This window comes from Leptinotarsa decemlineata, unplaced genomic scaffold, assembly GCF_025532065.1.
Source record: "Leptinotarsa decemlineata unplaced genomic scaffold, Ldec_3_MD MMD2_tig00000882_RagTag_RagTag, whole genome shotgun sequence".
Classification (NCBI taxonomy): domain Eukaryota; kingdom Metazoa; phylum Arthropoda; class Insecta; order Coleoptera; family Chrysomelidae; genus Leptinotarsa; species Leptinotarsa decemlineata.
Window position 1 is genome coordinate 740,811 of NW_027412556.1, and position 19,496 is coordinate 760,306.

General features: G+C 35.0%; 1 protein-coding gene and 1 long non-coding RNA gene across 2 annotated transcripts in view; one reads left to right on the forward strand and one right to left on the reverse strand.

Annotated features, from left to right (window-relative positions):
• Nucleotides 1-5,162: 5,162 nt before the first annotated feature.
• Atg17 (Autophagy-related 17) overlaps nucleotides 5,163-19,496 on the reverse strand; it is a 60,937-nt gene continuing 46,603 nt past the window's right edge. The window contains exons 11-13 of the mRNA XM_074175229.1: nucleotides 10,541-10,830; nucleotides 8,063-8,490; nucleotides 5,163-5,679 (exon numbers count right to left, since the gene is read on the reverse strand). Coding sequence (XP_074031330.1) covers nucleotides 5,535-5,679; nucleotides 8,063-8,490; nucleotides 10,541-10,830 — 863 coding nt within the window. The 3' untranslated portion in view covers nucleotides 5,163-5,534. The remainder of the gene's footprint in view (nucleotides 5,680-8,062; nucleotides 8,491-10,540; nucleotides 10,831-19,496) is intronic.
• Nucleotides 11,814-17,626, forward strand: LOC141482112 (uncharacterized). Its single transcript, XR_012465346.1, has 2 exons — nucleotides 11,814-12,089; nucleotides 15,519-17,626. It is a non-coding gene; the product is annotated as an uncharacterized lncRNA (long non-coding RNA).

A 19,496-nucleotide genomic window follows, 5' to 3' on the forward strand; every position in this document is an offset into this window, starting at 1 on the left:
GTCCACTAGTGGAGAAAATGATGAAGATGTTGATTTAAATACAGCAATGAGTCCACTCGATGTTTTGTCAGCAACTTTTGATGAAGTGGAAATTGAGGATATCGATGACGAATGAATATATACAAATATTACATATATTTATATACATATTACATATATTTAATATCATATACAAATATTTTTTCCCTTTTTTTTCAATGTACAAATACAAAATTATTGAGCATAAAATAAAAAAACCTTTTATTACAGTTCATGGATTATGACTACGGGGGAAACCATGTAAAAAAAATGTGCCTTGCATTCTACCTCAAAAAAGGTGCAAAAAAGGTGCATTATCATAATGTAGTTGCTTTCTCAGCGCTCTAGACCGAAAACGGTTGACCTTCATTGACCTACGAGTCATAGGTCGCGAGATATTCGCGAAAATCTGATTTTCGTGACCTTTCGACCCTTATAACTTTTTTAGCCGGCACGATATCAATGTCGATTTTTTACATCTTCATTAAGACGCCATAATGAAGGTGTATAAAAAAAATCAGCTCAGAAGGAATGTTTCCGCAGATAAAACCTTAAATGACTGGACCATCTGCAAGTTCACATCACAACACACCATACATATTTGATCTACGTCTTAAAATTATAACTTAGTGGTAACCTGCAACCAATACCCATATTCATTACAACTCAAATTAAATTAAAATGATGCACTTCGAACATATGGTATCACAAAATTAAAATCAGTCAAGAAAATATATCGATCGCTTAAATATTACTAACAGTAAACGAAGAATTCAACTACCTACCTTCACATCGAGAAGAATTGATCCTCGAGGGCTCCACTGGGTTCTTGAAAAACATCTTTCGTCCTGCAAATACAGTGGCAAGTGAAAAGAAATGCTTGAGAATATCCTAAGGCGCGAGAAAAGTAAAGACAATTTAGATATGTGTAGCATTTCTCGAAATTACTTCTCATCTGCTTGAATAATCTAAAAATCCAACGCGTTCCAACAAAAACACGTCTTCCATTTACAGAGAATAAGTGTAACAGTTCCGTCGTGTGGAAGAAGTGTTTTTGGTGATTAATTCTACGTCAGAAGTTTCAACGTTTGTTTGAAGGTGGTTGACAATGCTTCGTGGTGCATTTAATCAGTTTGGACTTCCATTGTCTAATACAACTGGACTTATTCCTCCGTGATCTAACTATTTATAGGTCATTCGAGTGCTTTCACCTATCCCCTCTCTCCGTTTCATCGGTTTCAGCGGAAGCTGACCGTTTGGCGGGAGTTGATCGTGTTCTGCTTGATTAAAGGTTTCTATATGTTGCGTATCTCTACGCTAGCTTGGCTAAATGCGTTGTTGGACAACATATATGCGGCTTTTTTGAATTTTCTCGTAAACCAGTGTTCCTCCTTGTGGATGATTTCAGCTCGAGCCCACTTGATGTTATGTTGATGAATCCAAACATGCTCTGCTATTCCTGATTTGCTAGTTTCTCTTCGCTGTGGGTGTTTCTTGTGCTCGGCAATCCGGTAAATGCAATTCTTGGAATCGCAGATCCGCGTTTGGTGGCCTGGTTTTCGTGAGGCTGCTACGGATAGTGTTCCCAGATCTGAAGCAGGTCCTGATGTTATACTTGGACCCAATCCTTCTTATCCTTTTCGACAATCCTCTGATGTAGGGAAGTACAAGTACTGGTTGTGACGGCTTTTCTTCCTTGTGGAGCTCTTGCTTGAGCTCTTGTTAAAGGGGTTTCAAATCAATTTATATGATATTAGACAATGGAAGTCCGAACTAATGATATACAAAAGTTTCAACTCTACCACTTTGGCTTCTTCTCAATGTGAATATTTGCGTTTTCATGTTTTTTGTAGGGAGCTATTTTTTTATTCAAAAACAAAAGTTTTATATTGCAATTCACACATCAGGTATCCCAATTTTTTCAAGCCAAATAAAGTTTAAAAAAAATTGCAAAGGTATATGATTCGTGCTTTTGTCAGATCTCACACCTATGGATTTTTTCTTTGGGGAAACGAAGTTCAACATCTCTGTATAGAATACCTATAATGCACTGTTAGGAACCTTTGGTGTAAAAATGAATATTACTGGAGTTTTTTCCCAACACCAAATCGTTATTTTTAACACATCGACACGTGTTTCGATCACCAAGTGATGAGATGTTAAAAATAACGATTTGGTGTTGAGAAAAAACTCCAGTAATATTCTGTATAGAATATTTACAAGAAAAAAAATGTTTACACTTGTAATGCAAGAAATAATTGGGGCATTCATACAAAAAAGCATGATTGTTTTGAAATATGTGAGTATTTATCTCACAAACTGTGTTGCTGAGGAGTGATGAAAGAACTAGAAGTAATAAATGATTCATAAGAGTATAATCATAATGTTTTTGAAATGAAACTGGAATAATTTCAGGAGAGATTAGTTTCTTGGAAAATTTTTTTGCCCTTTTTTGTGTATGAGGTTGGATTCTTCCAAGGGGCTGTGCTAACGAGTAGAGCAAATAAAGGAATAGAAAATTGCGAATCCAGTTCAAATAAGTGAGGAGTAGTGATAGTTTGTCTCGTTGAAAATATCAAAGGTAAAACGAAAAAGAATAATCAAAGATTCTAAATGAGTTTAGTGGTTTAATTGTTTATTGAAATGAAATTTTCAAAACCAAGATATTCCAAACGAATATGTTAATATGGTGATCTTTAGTGGAGAAACTTCATGTGGAACACGTTGAAAACATCTAATACGAGGTCTGATGAAAAAATTTGGCGATTTTCAGCTATCGAAATAAATTGTTCAAAAACTTTGCACTTTGTGTAAAAAATTCAATCAAACACTTGAAACGTTGGCAGTGGCATACAGAAATTCTTTGGCATGAAGCGTGTGGCAGTTCGTTCCAAAATTGCTGAACCGTCTCAAGAGTATCATGCCTCAGCCACCGTATTCACCAGATTTGACACCCCCGCGACATTTTCCTGTTCCCAAGATTGAAGAAGCCCATGAAAGGACGGCGTTTTGCGACGATTGAGGAGATAAAATCGGAATCGCAAGGACATTCCAAAAAGTGTATATCTGAGGGAGACTACTTTGAAGGGGACAAAATTTTGATAGTTTTTGAGAAAAAATAAAAATTCACCTCATTTCTTAAACAGACCTCGCCTTCTGCAAAAAAGTTAATGTTCGAGATCAATTAATTGAGTAATTTTCTAAAAAAATCCAACACAGAGATTTTCTTTAGGAAATTCTATGTAACTTATGTATATAATCACTCAGAGCAAGAATAGTGTCAAAAAATTTTCCAAATTGTAGCGAGTTTATGAAATAACAGTTACTGAAAATATACCGGACAGGACATCAAGTTTATGAAAATGAAGAGCAATTAATCGTTACTGGAATCAGGCGGAAAAAGTTTAGTGGAAAGTGTTAGCAAAACCACACGGAACGAACTACATACTGTGCCTCCTGAGCTTCATCCGTTATTTATTTATGCTCTTATTAAAGACCCTGCTGATCATCATTTCTAGCCAAGTACTACTTATATAGGACCGCTGTTCGTCGTAAGAAGAGGTAAACAGCATCTGCCTAATGATTAAAAAAATTACGTATGTGGAAAAGTATTTTTTTTTCATTTCAAAAAATGTAGAGTAAAAAGAAAATCTTGTATGTTCCTCATACTCAGAGATTTTTGTTGTCAAATTTCTCTTCGATTCAAATTCAAAACTGATGAATTTATGAGTTTCAGCAAAGTATCTATATGCATTTCAACAACTCAGCGTTCATAGCAATAATGAAATTGTTTTTGTTGAATGCAAAAAGTAATAGTAATAATAACTTTGACAATCCCAAGAAATATACATGTTTGTACAGGGAATTAAAAAAACGTAACCCAGCAGTACGTATCAAGTAATAAAGAGAATATAATGTATGAAATAAAATAATGACAAAAAAAATCTGTTGTATCAGGAGAAAATGTGAGTTGTCGTACATTTTTTAAAACAATGTTTGTGAAGATCACCGTAAGGTGTAGTTTATGAAAAAATACCTCATTCTATATAAAATGCAAATAATTGGAGAAACTCCTTTTTTTAGATTTTGAATACGTGTTTTCGATCTTAGATCTAGCGGCATCAAGATTTTGGTCGAACGGTTAAACTATAAATTATAGTCCGGTCAAATTAGACTGAAAAATAAAAGTGAAGGTACATAAATTTACAACAAGCTGCAAACGCGTGTAATTGTTCAAAACATAGTTTAAAATAAAATTTTGAAATTCCGAATGATTACGATGCCTAGAAAAAAATTTATTCGAGGTCAAAGGTCAAAAATCCCGAAAAAAATAGTTTTTTCGCTTTTTTCAGAAAAACGGTGAGTTTCATCATAAAATTACCTCAGATAAAAATTGTATATCATAAATTTGTAAATTTATGTACCTTCACTTTTATTTTTTTGTCTAATTTAACCGGACTATAACTTATAGTTTAACCGTTCGATTCACTTTCTGAATTCAACTGCCCTCTGTGGACGAGAAGCCGACCTTTTATATCGGTAACGATCGTTCTAGAATTCTATAGTCCTTTCAGTACTCAACTAGAATTGGAGATTGATACAAATAAGCTTCAGTTTGCTGTTTTATAACCTTATTTTCACAAAGACAACACAATTTCTCTTCATATCGAGTACACTTCATTTTAGATGAAAATTTCTGATGGTCTGTATTCTTTGAATGACCCTGGAACTGTTCCTGTTGAGGAATCTTTTCAGAATTTCAAATATGCATTACTATAGAACATTAACGTGAGTGCTAGGTTTGAGATGATTACAGCGATGAAAGAATCGATGGTGAACCGTTATTCACGATGGTAATTTTACTTCTCTCGTACGTTCTACCAGCAAAACAATTGTGAACTTTTGTGGTATTTTTTTATTATCAAAATCAATGCCAATTTAGAGTTTCAAAATCGATACATGCTACTATCACTTTTTATGAACACTAGAAGTAAATTTTCTGTGAGAGGTCACTAAACTTTACATTATATAATATTTTTGATATGCCGTATTCAGCCCCTGTAACTCTCAAACTTTTTTGCAATGATTTGAAGTGGAACATTCAAAGACCAACCAAAAATTTTAGTTATTTGATCTCCTATAACAGGCCAAAGGCTTTCATAAAAATATACTCCTACATATTAATTTGTTACTCTAACAAACAAAATACTTCATTATATTTCCAGATCTAGATCATTACCACTAATATAATTGAAAAAAACTAAATTTTGAAAGGAAACTAATAACTACCTCACAAATTAAATTAAAAGGAATCAGAATCACAAAATCATACAATAAAATAATTACCCTGCAAAAAATTGATATGCTCAAAACATTACTCAAACAATTAATGAAAAATTAAGCCTGGGCGGTTATAATCTTATTTCCGTAACTTAGTAACAATAAAAAAACAGATACAGGACTAATTTTGGAATGTGGCTCGAAAATCTAACCGAGTTCTGCGAGAACTAAACGTATCAAAACGATATAGGGAGGTCAGTAGTTCCAAGAGAAATAACGTTCCAGATTCTACTGATAATAGCAGAACGTGGAGGCAGGGGCAGTGGAATACTTGGCCCCAATCTTCTTGACAGTCTTCCAAACATTGTTATTTGCTCCAAGCTAAAAACAATCGTGCAGGCCAGATTTAATTTAATTGTCTACTGTTGCTACAAAAGATAAAATGATAAACTTGAATAAAATGATTTCTACATGTTTACATTAAAGTTGCTTTGTTTATTCAGCGGCACAACTGACCCAAAAATGCGAACATATCAATAATCACTTGTAATGCAGGTGATATACGGTGCATTTCTTTAATGCCCCCCCTTATATTTTAAGAAGGGGTCAACTCAAAAAAATTGAAGTTTGGGATAATGAAATTGATGCATGAATACTTTTTTGAAGAGAAATTGACAGATGAAATTTTCAAGATGGCGACTGGGGGCCATCTGGGGAAAAAATTAAATGGAAAGGAGGGTCTTGTGACCCCATTTTGAAGCTCCTGACGAACACTTCACAAACCTAGAATATGAAGTCAATATCTCCAACTACTACAAAATGGCGGAGCATTTAATAACTTCCTAAAGTCTATCCAAATCCAAGATAGAGTAAAACAAAACAAAACCGAAGCGCGATGTTCACGTGATCGCCCAGTGTCAGATGGAATGGTCAGCGTTCATTGATGAATTCGCCTTCTTGGTACGAGTTTGATACCAGCACAGGGTTGTAATCAGTCATTTGCGTGTTTGTGTGGCGTGCGTTATAGTATATTGTTTGAAATTGTTTTCCAAGATGTCCAGTACAGACACTGCTGATGACACTGCGAGCTATCCTCTGAGTCCAGCCAGGAAACGATCCAAAAAAAGACATTTGAGTGTTGAGATGAAAGAAGTGACTTTAAATGTGTTCAAGAAAGAGATGGAAGAAATTGAGACATCGACTGTCGACGAAGTCGTATCGAAAGTTTCCGATAAAATTGGAGTGTGTTGCGCTTCGATTTACTATGTTTTACGGGAATGTAAACAAAATCGTACATTTCCCAAACCGAATACAAATCAGAATCGTTAAACCATTATAAAATTAATAGATGATGCTGATAAATATGCAATCAGGAGGAAAGTGCATGAGTACTTTTTCAAAAACGATAGACAAAGTACTCACAGAAATAAATGAACATGTTTTATTGCCAAGTTTTAAGCGGTTAACATTCCATAAAGTATTGAAACATTTGAATTTTGTATGGAAAAAACGAGGGCACAATAGTTTATTATTGGATAGAGAGGAAATTGTGTTATGGAGGAGAGAGTATTTGACCTAAATTAAATATTATAGGGAATGCTGGTCATATGAAAACTCCACGACAAATATCGTTTTGCTCTGATGGTCGAGAAGGACTACATCAGGCTTATTAGCTTCCATGAGCCTGAGGGTGGGGAACGAATAGTCCCAATAAATTCGGCACTTCTCGTTCCCCACAACGTATTCAATATCCCCCGGAGCGTAGGGCAACACCGGTGTCTCGTCAATACCGTAAGAGTGCCGTAGATGGTAATATAGCACTTTTTGTGCCGCGTTATGTCGATGTATATAGGCCGAGACCGCATATGCTGGATATGCAGATAGCAAGTGCATTAGGGTCTCGGGCACCTCGCGGCAGGCCCTGCACCTTGTTTCAGGAACCTCTATACCCATCACGCGACTGCGGTAGATTAAGGTGTTGAAGACATCATCCTGGCAAGCCATGATGAACCCCTCAGTTTCCGACTTCAGCACACCCGACCACCTGAGAAAAGAGAACGTCGGGCGCTTTGATAAGCCAAGGTCTCCAATGTTATTGTAGAAGACCCCACGCATTGGCTTATCCTTGGGTCTCCGCAGAAGTAAGGTGATCTCTCCAGCTTTCATTTGAGCTTTTTGCTGAACGGGTTCCTACTCGGTTACAGAGTTGTGGTCACCTCGTTCAGTGTCGGAAACTATACCGAGTTCATCAGCTGCTTGGGCAGCTACTCCAAAGAGAAATGCTCCAATCCCTGCTCTCTCATAGTCACGGAACATGCAGAGAAGGGGATCCGAACTCCTGACGACTTTACAGGCTGTATCCAGTACCATTATGTCATGTAGACACTCCAAACTATTACTATTGTTATTATTGTTTTGAAGCAGATAAAACCGCCAATTCTAAAAACCTTGCAGAGAAAGGCAATTGATTGAGCCTGAATTGAATCACATTTTGTAAGAAAAAAAATATATTTTCTGTTACTTATACCAGTGCATCACTTGAGACAATTTTGAGGCTTCCACAACAGAACCATCTCCACTTCACTTTAAATTTAACTTTTGTACTTTCTCACCCTACAGACTAAAACAAAAATAATCTCACTCGGAGGAAAACCGTCTCACAATCTATGTACAAATCTCCCCGTATAATATTCATATTCTACTATAGTTTCGGTTCGTTAATAATAATAGTAAGAAAAGTAATAAACGCATCGATCTAACCTACCGATCACTATTCTCACTCTGATTCCTAACTTCCGAGGTAAGCGTCTCGTCTAAAGCTGCCATAACCTGCTCTGGATTATCGACAATCCCGCTGTCTTCGGCGAAGGCGTTTTTCACGGATTTCTCCCCCCGATTTTCCGCCCCTTCGACGGTTTCAGGTGCGGAGGTAGTGGTGTCCGGTTCGTCCCTTTCCGGAATGATCGGATACGTCCTAGTGGGAGAGGAAGGAATAGACGAGGGACCAGATGCATCTTCTGAAATTTTGGAGACGACAGACTGACTCTGTGTCATGCGACAAGTTTCAACTCCAGCGGGTTTCGGTTCATAGAGGCTCTGCGACACGTCCTTGGACGACGAGGAGGCAGCAGAGGGTTTGACTTTAACCCTGAAGAATTTCGTTCGCTTCGGGACTTTGTACCGGTTCTCAGACTGAAAAAAAAAGTTGATTTTTTAGGATGAATCAGATTGAAAATATTGCGGAGGAGTAGTAGAGTCAAGAGTTTAAAAAAGATCGAGTTCAATGTCAAAATTGAAACATTGAAGGCTGAATTTAACACAATTTCCAATTTCAATTCAGTTTATTAACTTATTTGATAACAATACATATATTTTGGTTACTGCTATATTTAGGAGCAGAAATTGCCTAGGCAAAGATGTCTGTATTGCATTTCGGCTCCTTTCCAGTTTTATATGTAAAAAAAGAAGTTTCTTGTAATAATGAGGAGGAACCAACGAAACCAACAGGGATTAGTTTTCTTTTTATGCCTTTTAGGTGCATCACGGAATCACTAGAGTAAAAATACCATTATAGCCTATCCATTCCCGATTGGAACGGCAATAAAAATAAGAGTACAGTCATAAACATTTCTTGCCTGTGGCCCCTAGTCGCCCAGATAGTTAGTGAACGTGCTATCAAATGTAGTTGAGGAATAAAGGCTCGGCTAGCTGGACGGGCTGAATACTAATTATTTGTCCGTTTCACAATATTTCTTTATCAGTGCCGTGTGTTCGTGGGGTTAGGTGAGGTAGTGAGTGGTTTTGCAAACCGATTTTTGAATACTTTTCCTAGATATCAACACCAAACTGATATTTTTGCACTCGACGTACGTTTCGCTAACAAGGTTAGCATCTAACCTTATAGGGTGATCATTTGCTATGATTGTAAGAATAAGTAACTGAAAAACTATCACTGAAAAATAATATGCCGACGCCTATGTCGAGGCGGGAATTCCTTCTCTGTGGTATTGGAAATACTATACTCTATAATCTTTAGGAAATTTATCGGAAATTTATCGAGGTTTAGTAATTTAAATTTTTTCACTTCCATTTTGTAAGTTTTGGGATTTGTTTGTTTCTCTAAGGTCGCATGGGATAAGCTTAGCAAGCTAGATATTTAAGGATTTAGAGGATCTACGTTACCTTGGTTTGACACATACCTTTCTCATCGGGGGCAGAATGTTCTATTAGATGGAATTTCATCAGAGGAACGGTTCATTGACAGTGGGGTCCCACAAGGTCCCGTTTTAGGACCGGTGTTGTTTCATATTTATGTCAATGACTTAGTCCATGTTGATATAAGTGGAAAATTCACATGTTTCGCTGACGACAACACTATCCTCTGGCATAGCAATGTCGCCTCAAATTTACTGGATCAAAGTATTGTCGACATAAGAAGAGTGAAAGAGTGGTATGATTCCAATCTTTTATTCAACATTGACAAAACAAATGTGGTCACGTTTAGATGTAACATAGGGGAAATACACTTGGAAAATGTAAAAATTGAAAATTTGGAGAAAACTAATTTTTAGGGCTCTTCATTGATGAAAATGCAAAATTTGATTCCCATGTTGACTACTTATATAAAAGACTAGCAGCAGGATGTCATGTAGTGAAAGTTGTTGCAAGAGAGTTAGACACTACTATCACAAGATCAGTTTATTTTGCACAAATTGAGTCCTATTTACTTTATAGAATTTGTTTCTGGGAAAATTGTGCACAATTTCGTTTCAATATGGTATTCTCTCTAGAAGAAAATCCATCAGATATTTATGCCAGGCTAGCTCCAGGGATTCGAAACCAAGTTCCATCGCCCAATAAAAGAGCCAAGACCAAAAAAAACAACGCCAAGTCGATCAAATTTGAAAGTTTTGCTCACTATTTTCTTCGATTACCATGGCATAGTACAGCAGGTGTTCTTGCCACAGTATTATTCGCCAAAACAACAGCGTAATCATGCCTAAGCCACCATATTCACCAGATTTGGACCACTGCGACTTTTTTCTGATCACAAGATTGAGGAGACCCATGAAAGGACGGCGTTTTGCTACGACTGAGGAGATGAAAACCGCATCAGAACAGCTTCGAGAATTGAAAAAAACGCTGAGAAAAATGAAAATCAACCCTATTTCACGAACAGACAGCATACATTCCTAAGCTACTTCTTGCACAATGCTGAATGAAATATCAATTCATCACTCACCTTCCTTGCGAAGCAGTATTCCTTGTCGACCACTTCACCAACAACGTAATACTTGTTGGGTATTCCGTTGACAATCTCTAAGCCAAGCACTGCGAGATAATCTGAATGCAAGAAGAACAAGTGCTTGTTCTCTTGTAATATCCTGAAATTCTCGTGAGTGGGTTCCCATACAACGACAACAACATCGCCTGGTTTGCACGAATCGATGTGGACTCTTCCAGGTCGAGGAGAGGAAGTCTCGCTTTTGGGTTCTTTCTCTTTAATAGGACTTGTAGAAGAGTCTACTGTACCTGAAAAAAAACAATACAAAAATTGCTAGGTCACTTCTTTTATTCACTAAACACAGACTCACAGATTCACACAGACAGAACAGACAGACAATACACAATACAATATTTACAATAGCTAAATACGTATTGGTTTTTCTTAAAACTGTTTAGTGAACTGTTTAGTGATAATCTCACCATACAATACACAATATCACAATACAATATCTATAATAGCAAAACACGTGTGGTGTTTTTGTAAAACTGTTTAGTAATAATATCACAATACAATATTTACAATAGCTAAATACGTGTTGGGTTTTTCTAAAACTGTTTAGTGAAAATCTCACAATACAATACACAATATCACAATACAATATCCACAATAGCAAAACACGTGTTATGTGTTTGTAAAACTGTTTAGTGGTAATCTCACAATACAACATCACAATACAATACAAAATATCACAATACAATATCTATAATAGCAAAACACGTGTTGTGTTTTTGTGAAACTGTTTAGTGACAATATCACAATACAACACACAATATCACAATACAATATCTATAATAGTAAAACACGGGTTGTGTTTTTGTAAAACAGTTTAGTGATAATATCACAATACAATATCACAAGACAATATCACAATACAATACACAATACAATATCTACAATAGCAAAACACTTGTTGAGTTTTTGTGAAACTGTTTAGAGAAAATTTCACAATACGATTTTTTGTCATAAAATAGGAGTGTTTATACTAACTAGTATAGACACGCCTGTGTTAAAAGCCACAGATTGAATATAGATTATGTTACTACCTACTACTACTACTGACTGTTTCAATTTTCGATAAAAATGTTTTTGAAATTTCATACTTGCTCAACCTTGTATATTGAAATTTCGTTTATAAATTAACTTTTCCTTATGAAATATTCACCGAAACGGCAAATATTTTGCATAATTTATTCGCCTTTCATTTTATGATTAGTATTGTGTTGAAACAGAATACGATTTAATGAAAGTAGCAAAGTTTTAACGGAAGGTCATGCAAAACTGTAAGTTAGCATGGCTACAAAATTATCAATTCAAAAAATGGTGCTGGGTATTTTCCAAACTACAATCTTAAATAATGTGTCTGGATGATGAACCAGGATTTCCTTTGACAATGATCAACAACAGAGTTTCCCAAACGTTATTTCGCAACCCAGTTCGAGTGTTCACACTCGAGTTGATTCACAAGAATCCACCAAGAAAATTAAGGACGTAATGGAAAGAGACGGTGAGATTTTAGCATCTTTTGACATATCTTCATTATTTCCAAGTGTTAGGTTAAGTCCAAAGTGACCCTCCACCGCAACTCGCAAGGGTTTATTGTGGCTTACACCATCCAGACCAAAGACAATCTGTTAAGTCTTCCTATCGAGGAGAGTCTCCTTTGGCAATTTGCTACCAAGCCAAGAGCTTTCAACGCCGCTTGACTGTTCGAGAATATTTTTATTGACTTGTGTATGAGGTTAGATTCTTCCAATCTCCAATTTCCAAGAACTTGAAGCGGATACATGGAAGATGTATTTGCTATTTTCGACACGAAAAGAAAAAAGTTATCAAGGAGATGGCTAAAAGTAACGGGTATCCTTCAAACATAGCAGATAAGTTAGGTAGGGAGAGAAAATTTAAACAGTATTTTAGTAAATTTTTTGGCTTTTCAAAACGACCATGATTCGAAGTGTATAGTTTTTCCATGCGAATCTATATACACTAACGAATTGGTTCAAATTTTTGATAAACTCAACATTAAAGTGGCTTTCAAAACTGCTTGTACACTTCAAACAGCATCGGGCATCCGAAAGACAAGACTTGTGATAAGGAAAAGTCTGGGATGTACGAAATAAGCTACGAGGATTGCGATAAAAAATATGTTTGAAAAAATAAGCGGACTGTAATAGCTCGCTACAAACAACACGTTTTACATTCCAGAGTTGCTCAAATCCATAGAAAACGGCCATATATATAATAAATGTGGAATGATTGAAACTGTTGGTACATGGCAACACATTTTCAGATTCCTTTGACAAAGCTTAAATACCTGACAGCCCTCTTTTCGCACACTCTCAGATAGAAAACAGGTAAAGATTGATATCAGTCAGGTAGCAAATAACATTAGGTACTAGAAATACAATAGCATAATCATTAGAAGAATAGTCTTAATCATCACCTGACGATTCCAAAACAATCACTTTACCCAATTACCAGAAATGAAATACTCTTCTAGACGCGCGATTTACCAACCAAGTTGGCGTCTTCAGCCAAAGTGACAGCAAACTGCTAACCAGATTGATCAAGTATGTGGTATTTTTCAAAAGGTAAACGACCTTTGAGCTATTGCTCAACATTTAAGATTTCAGGAGTTGTCTCCGGCCAGATAGAGGTTTGATACATTGAAATTCACAGACTGGTGAGTTTTCCAACTGACACCCCGTATTTTATTAATTACTTCATAGAGGAAGTTGTTTCTAAGAGAAAAAACACTGAATTCTTAAGAGCTGTTTTATATGGTTGTGCAGAAAATTATATCAAGGTAATTTTTGTTTCCATCGCTCTGTAATTTGAATATTCAAATTTTCAATCAGTATCTGTTTATTCAAAAGGCACAACCATTATTTTATATGAGTATATTTACTCAAAAGTACAGCTGCAACTGTATATTTTTCTGATTTCTTTGGTGGTCAATAAGTTTAAAAAAATGTAATATCATTATTTGTACCCGATCGGGTCATTTACCTTGAGCTTAGATTCTACAGAGTCCACACTTGACCACTTATCAAGCCCTCAGGTAAGTGATCTTTGGGTTGGAGAATCAATGGCCCTGTGATCACCCCACTCTTCAAGTTACTCAGATAATATGGTATAATTAAAATTCATTCGCTTATAAGTTATCTCAAACTTTTTAATCCAAATTTGAGAAAAAATCCCATTGTAAGAAAAATTCAATTCAACGATTTATTTTCTTACATAATTCGTTAAAAGAAGCAATTATGTAAAGTAAGTTATATCCTTTATTAAAGACAACAAAGTCTTAATTTTATATGTAATAAAACTTATTTCTTTTTTAACTGAACTGAATATGAAAATTTGTTAGTCATTTTCAATTATGTTTCGAGATGGCTACATTTTTAAATTTCATCTTCAAATTTGTTTGAAGGTGGTTGACAATGTTTTGTGGTGTATTTCATCAGTTCGGACTTCCATTGTCTAATATAATATAAATTGATTTGAAATCCCTGAAAAAAATTGAAAAGATTAACCGAAAATAACAATTTTATTAAACAAAAAATGAAATTACAAACAAATAACATACAAGCAACAACCAAAGAAATAATAAAAAATTGAAATATTAATAAAAGCTGACTATTTATAGGTCATTCGAGTGCTTTCACTTGTCCCCTCTTTCCTCTCTCCGATTCATTGGTTTTAGCGGGAGCTGACCGTTTGGCGAGAGTTGGTCGTTTTTCGCTTGATTAGAGGTTTCCATATGTTACGTATCTCTACGCTAGCTTGACTAAATGCGTTGTTGGACAACATATACGCGGCTTCCTCTTTGTGGATGATTTCAGCTTGAGCCCACTTGATGTTATGTTGATGAGTCCAAATGTGCTCTGCTATTCCGGATTTGCTGCTTTCTCTCCTCGCTGTGTGTGTTTCTTGTGTTCACCAATGCGAACTTTCAATGGCCTCTTAGTTTCACCGATGTATGATTCTCCGCACTCGCAGGGTATCCGATAAATGCAATTCTTGGAATCGCAGTGCGCGTTTGGTGGCCTGGTTTCCGAGAGGCTGCTACGGATAGTGTTACCGGATCTGAAGCAGGTCCTGATGTTATACTTGGACCCAATCCTTCGTATCCTTTCCGATAATCCTCTGATGTAGGGAAGTACAAATACTGGTTGTGGAGGCTTCTCTTCCTTGTGGAGCTCTTGCTGTCTTCTAGCTAAAACCTGTTCTTCCATCACTCTGGAGTAACCATTTCGTTGAAGGTCGTTTTTGATGATGCCTAGTTCCCTTTGGAGACCTTCCTTTGTATTACAGAGCCCGAAGGCACGGTCTAGTAGAGCCTTGATGATTCCTCTCCTAGTAGACTGATGGTGGTTGGATTTCTGGTTCAGATATTGTCCTGTGTGAGTGGGTTTTCGATATACAGATGTTTCCCATTTAGTGTCTGTCCTCTTCACCAATACGTCAAAGAAATACAATTCGTTGTGGACTTCCTTCTCCATTGGGAAAGTGATAGAAGGACTTACGTTGTTAATGTTCTTCAGGGATTCTTTTTTCAGGGATTTCAAATCAATTTATATTATATTAGACAATGGAAGTCCGCACTAATGAAATTCATCTTCAAATGTTTTATGCTTTTTGCTTTCATTTTTAATTCTCTCATGTGAATATGGCAACTCCCATTTTATCAGCTTATCAGTGTCAAATGTTTTATCCGTATCAATCAACAGAAAACATTTCACATGATAGTTTCAATTTAATCAAAATGGTATATAATTCATCTATTTTTTGTTGTTTAAAATCATTCACTTCACCAGCTAAGAATTGTCATAGATTATTGAATCTAAGCTAAGCTAGTTATTATTACTATTTTCAAGCAGTTACTCATATTTTATATTTTGGAGTATCCACATTTAACCTTTGTTTCTTTTCACAGGTTAGCTGCTTGTTCGATAAAAAATGAGCCACAACATTGGTTCCTCATTTGAAATGGTATTGTCATAAAAACAACGCAACGCAATACTAAAACACCGAATTTTTTTGCTTTCGTTCACTCACTTATGATCATTATAATACTTAGAACACTAACTGGAGTCATAGAACGCTGAATTTTTTATATAAGCCAGGATTAGCACACAATTAACAAAAAAAACAAGAAATCTATACTTTCTTCTCCCATTTCTTGAAAGAGAAAGTTTGCATGGAACTTCCATCAATTCCATAAAAATAAAAAAATGGGTGATAATAATTTATGATTTCAGGAAATACATAGTTCATAGATGGTCACCAGGGAATATCTGCAACGAATCAAAATTGAAAATCACTGTTTCAGAAGATAAGATCCGAAAATAGAATAGTTTTCTTCAATTCCTGAAGGCGCCTGTTTTTGGATTTATTTCTTGTAGTCTCCCATTTCTTGTATTGTTTTGATGTATGTCTGTCTAAGTAACATGTTTATTTGAATTTTCAATGATATATTTAGCCGACAAGTTTTTTGAATAGTGAACACTTTGTCTAGATGAGTTTTTGATGCCGTAATCCAACTTAGAATCTCGTATTTAGGAGTTGAATTGAAAAGAGTTGATAGCGCTGCATTTTCATTCATTGTTTTCATGCTAGCATTCTTATTGCATAAGCTGTTTTACTCAGTCTATTGCACATGTTATTTATATGATCCATCCACCTTAAATTAAATCCATTATCAACACTTAACAACCTGACTGGTTTGTTCAATATGACTCCACTTCATGATCTCATAGATTAATATCAACTCGTTTGGTATCAAACAAGATTTTGCTTTTCCTATAACTATATTCAAGTTTTGCATAGGGCAATCAAATTCGCCTAATGCCAGAAGTTTTATCATCTACATACACTATTGTTTTTGAATTCAATGGAGTCATGGCATATGTTAAATCTTAATACAGTGCATTTCTTTAATGTCCCCTCCCCTTTTATTATTTTTGAAATTTGGGATAATGAAATGAATGCATGAATACTATATTTTGAAGTGAAACTTTCACTTTCCTGAAGAAAAACACATCAACATCGATATCGATAGGGTTTTTTAAGTTATTTTTCGTTTATAAAAACGACAAAAAATGTCAGTACGACAATTAACATCACTATTCAGTTATAATATTCACATTTAGTTTTCTGTTTTACAGGAGCATTGGAAACCATATTGTAGGGCCTCTATTTATTGATCAAAATTCAACAGGGGAACTGTATTTGAATATGCTGGAAACTACTGTTGACCCTCTCATCACTGAAATTGTCGAGGCGAATCCTAAAGGATTCGATATGGATGAGTGGGCCAGCCCGCTCGCCAGATTTGACACCTTTGGACTTTTTTTATGTGGCTATTTGAAGCAAAAGGTGTACGAAACTGAACCTGCTTCAATATTGGATATACGACAGAGAATAATAAATATTTGTAGAGATATTGACGATACTGTGATCGAAAATGGGCGACGTGAAATATCGTATAGGCTGTTCATATGTGAAGAAGTTCAAGGCAACCATTTCGAGCACCCTTTTGAACTGACCTCAAGCTTATTATCTCATATTAAAAGTTCCGCCATTTTGCATTAGTATTGACATTATGTTCTAGGGTTGTGAAGCATTTTTCAGGAACTTCAAAAAAATGTGTCAAAAGACCCCCTTTCTATTTAATTTTTTTCCTAGAAGACGTTCAAAATATAAAACGGGGTGGGGGATATTAAAGAAATGCACTATATATTAGAAACAGTAGGGGAACATGTGATTCATCCCTCTGATATCCTTCATTCTTTCACAACAAAAATCTGCACATCTACCACTTGGACTCCTGCTTCCAAATATGATGCCAAATATTATTTTATATAAGTTGATCACAATCAAAAGCTGAATAGAGTCAGTAAAAACACTAATATCTTTGTTATTAAAGGCCATTTTGGCAAAATTCAACCTTCACAAATACTGATTATATACAGTGTGTCTCAGCTAAAACCTGTCACCCCCCCTAATCTGCGAATTCGTGAAAAAAATTGAAAATTGCTCAGACCTGTCGATTTTTATTTCATCCCCAGCCCCCTCCTAACTTCAGAATTTTCAATGGGACTACTATACTTATATACTATACTTGTGATGCATCACTTTGAAGGCAATTCAATCCCAAATACACTGGTGTATTAAAATTGAGGATCGATCTAGTGTTGTTGAAGTTTCAATTTACTGTTTAAAACATACCCGTATCGTTTTGAACAAGGAATTACAAAAATGTTTTTAGACTCATCCCACAATGGGGAATGTTCCTCAATTTGGGTTATTACAGTAAATGCAAGTTTGAACAAAATAAAGTTGAGTTTAATTCATGAGTTTTTCAAACTCACTTCGAAAAGTATTCAAATTGATATTTTGAATGTTGGGTTTATTTTGATTTTGATTTTGGTTTTAATTTTTAAAGGGATTTATTTCTGAATTCATATATTGGCAACAGCTTATGCTTATCTAGAAAGTATACTTTAAAATTAAGGCAAAATATAATTTATAGTTGGGTACCACCTCCACAAGCCATATAAACAACAGTTGTTTTGTATTTATTTATATAGAGGAAGATAGATTAGGTGCACAAAATGTCATATGTTACAGAATGTCTCGGAACTCTGAACATAAGTAAGCAGAACAGCACGCCTCTGAAATATGTCATCTTTGTTTGTCTCCTACAGGTAACAGATTCACTGTCCTTTATTAGCTATAACCGATGTTGCCAAATGATGAAATAGAAACGAATCCCTTTAAATGTTTAACGCATTATTTCATTCGTCTTTTTTAAGTATTTGAACATTTTTTTTTAAAGAAAAAGGTTGAAATTATAAGTTTAAAATGCGTTGTTTTAGAGCTCTTTTATGAAAACTACTTGATTTTCGTCAGGAGGAACGTTCCTCATTTCCTTTTTCGACTATTTATCCTTATTATTCAAATAAGCAAAACTTGGGTACGCAAAGAATTACTATTATAATATTATTGCTGTAGAATGTTCTCAATACCACACAATTTATCAATTAAAAAATAATTTTTCTTCTTGTTGGGTTTCATCAAAAGAAATATCCGAGTTAACAATATATTTGATAATCACGGATATTTCTTAATAATAATAATAATAATTTATTTTCCCAAGAAACATACAACGTTTATAGCAGGGAAAAATAACTGTAACATAACCAAGTACGAACAGAGCACACAAAAAAAAAGATAAATCAGAACTGACATTTGAAAAAAAAATATAAATATACATACATATACACACACATATATATGTTTGAACATTATTATCAACATGAACATAAATGTACTCATCAGATAATACAAAATAAATATCTTTTCAAATTTTTGAAATTTGTTTATTAAATTTGAATGAAGGTACATAATTTGAATTTGTGTAAGGAAGACAAATATAATAGTTTTTTGGTTTATACAAGTTGACTGTCGGCTCCTTGTAGATCAATATAGATGTATAATTTTGTTATGAAGTTTTTAAAATTGGTTTCGATAAGGAATTTGTTGCCATTCCCCATACTGATGTAAGATATCGACTTTTTGAATATACTAATGAAAAATTATTCATAATTTTTCACAGAGAAACCAAACTTGAATTTTGAAAGTTTAGAGCACACTAATCTGACTTATTACCTTTCAATAAATAAGAAAGAGGCAACCAAATCGAAGTGATACCAAACTGCTAACAAGAAAGGTCAAGTATGTTGTATTTATAAATCCAAATCAAACATTTTTGCCAAACATCAGAATTGCAATATACTTTAGATGAACAAAACTACTGAAGACGCCTACTTGGTTGGTGAAACGCGCCTCGAGAATAGTATATCGCAGTTCTTGTATTTGCTTATGCTCGTTTTGAATTTTTTCTTCGCCA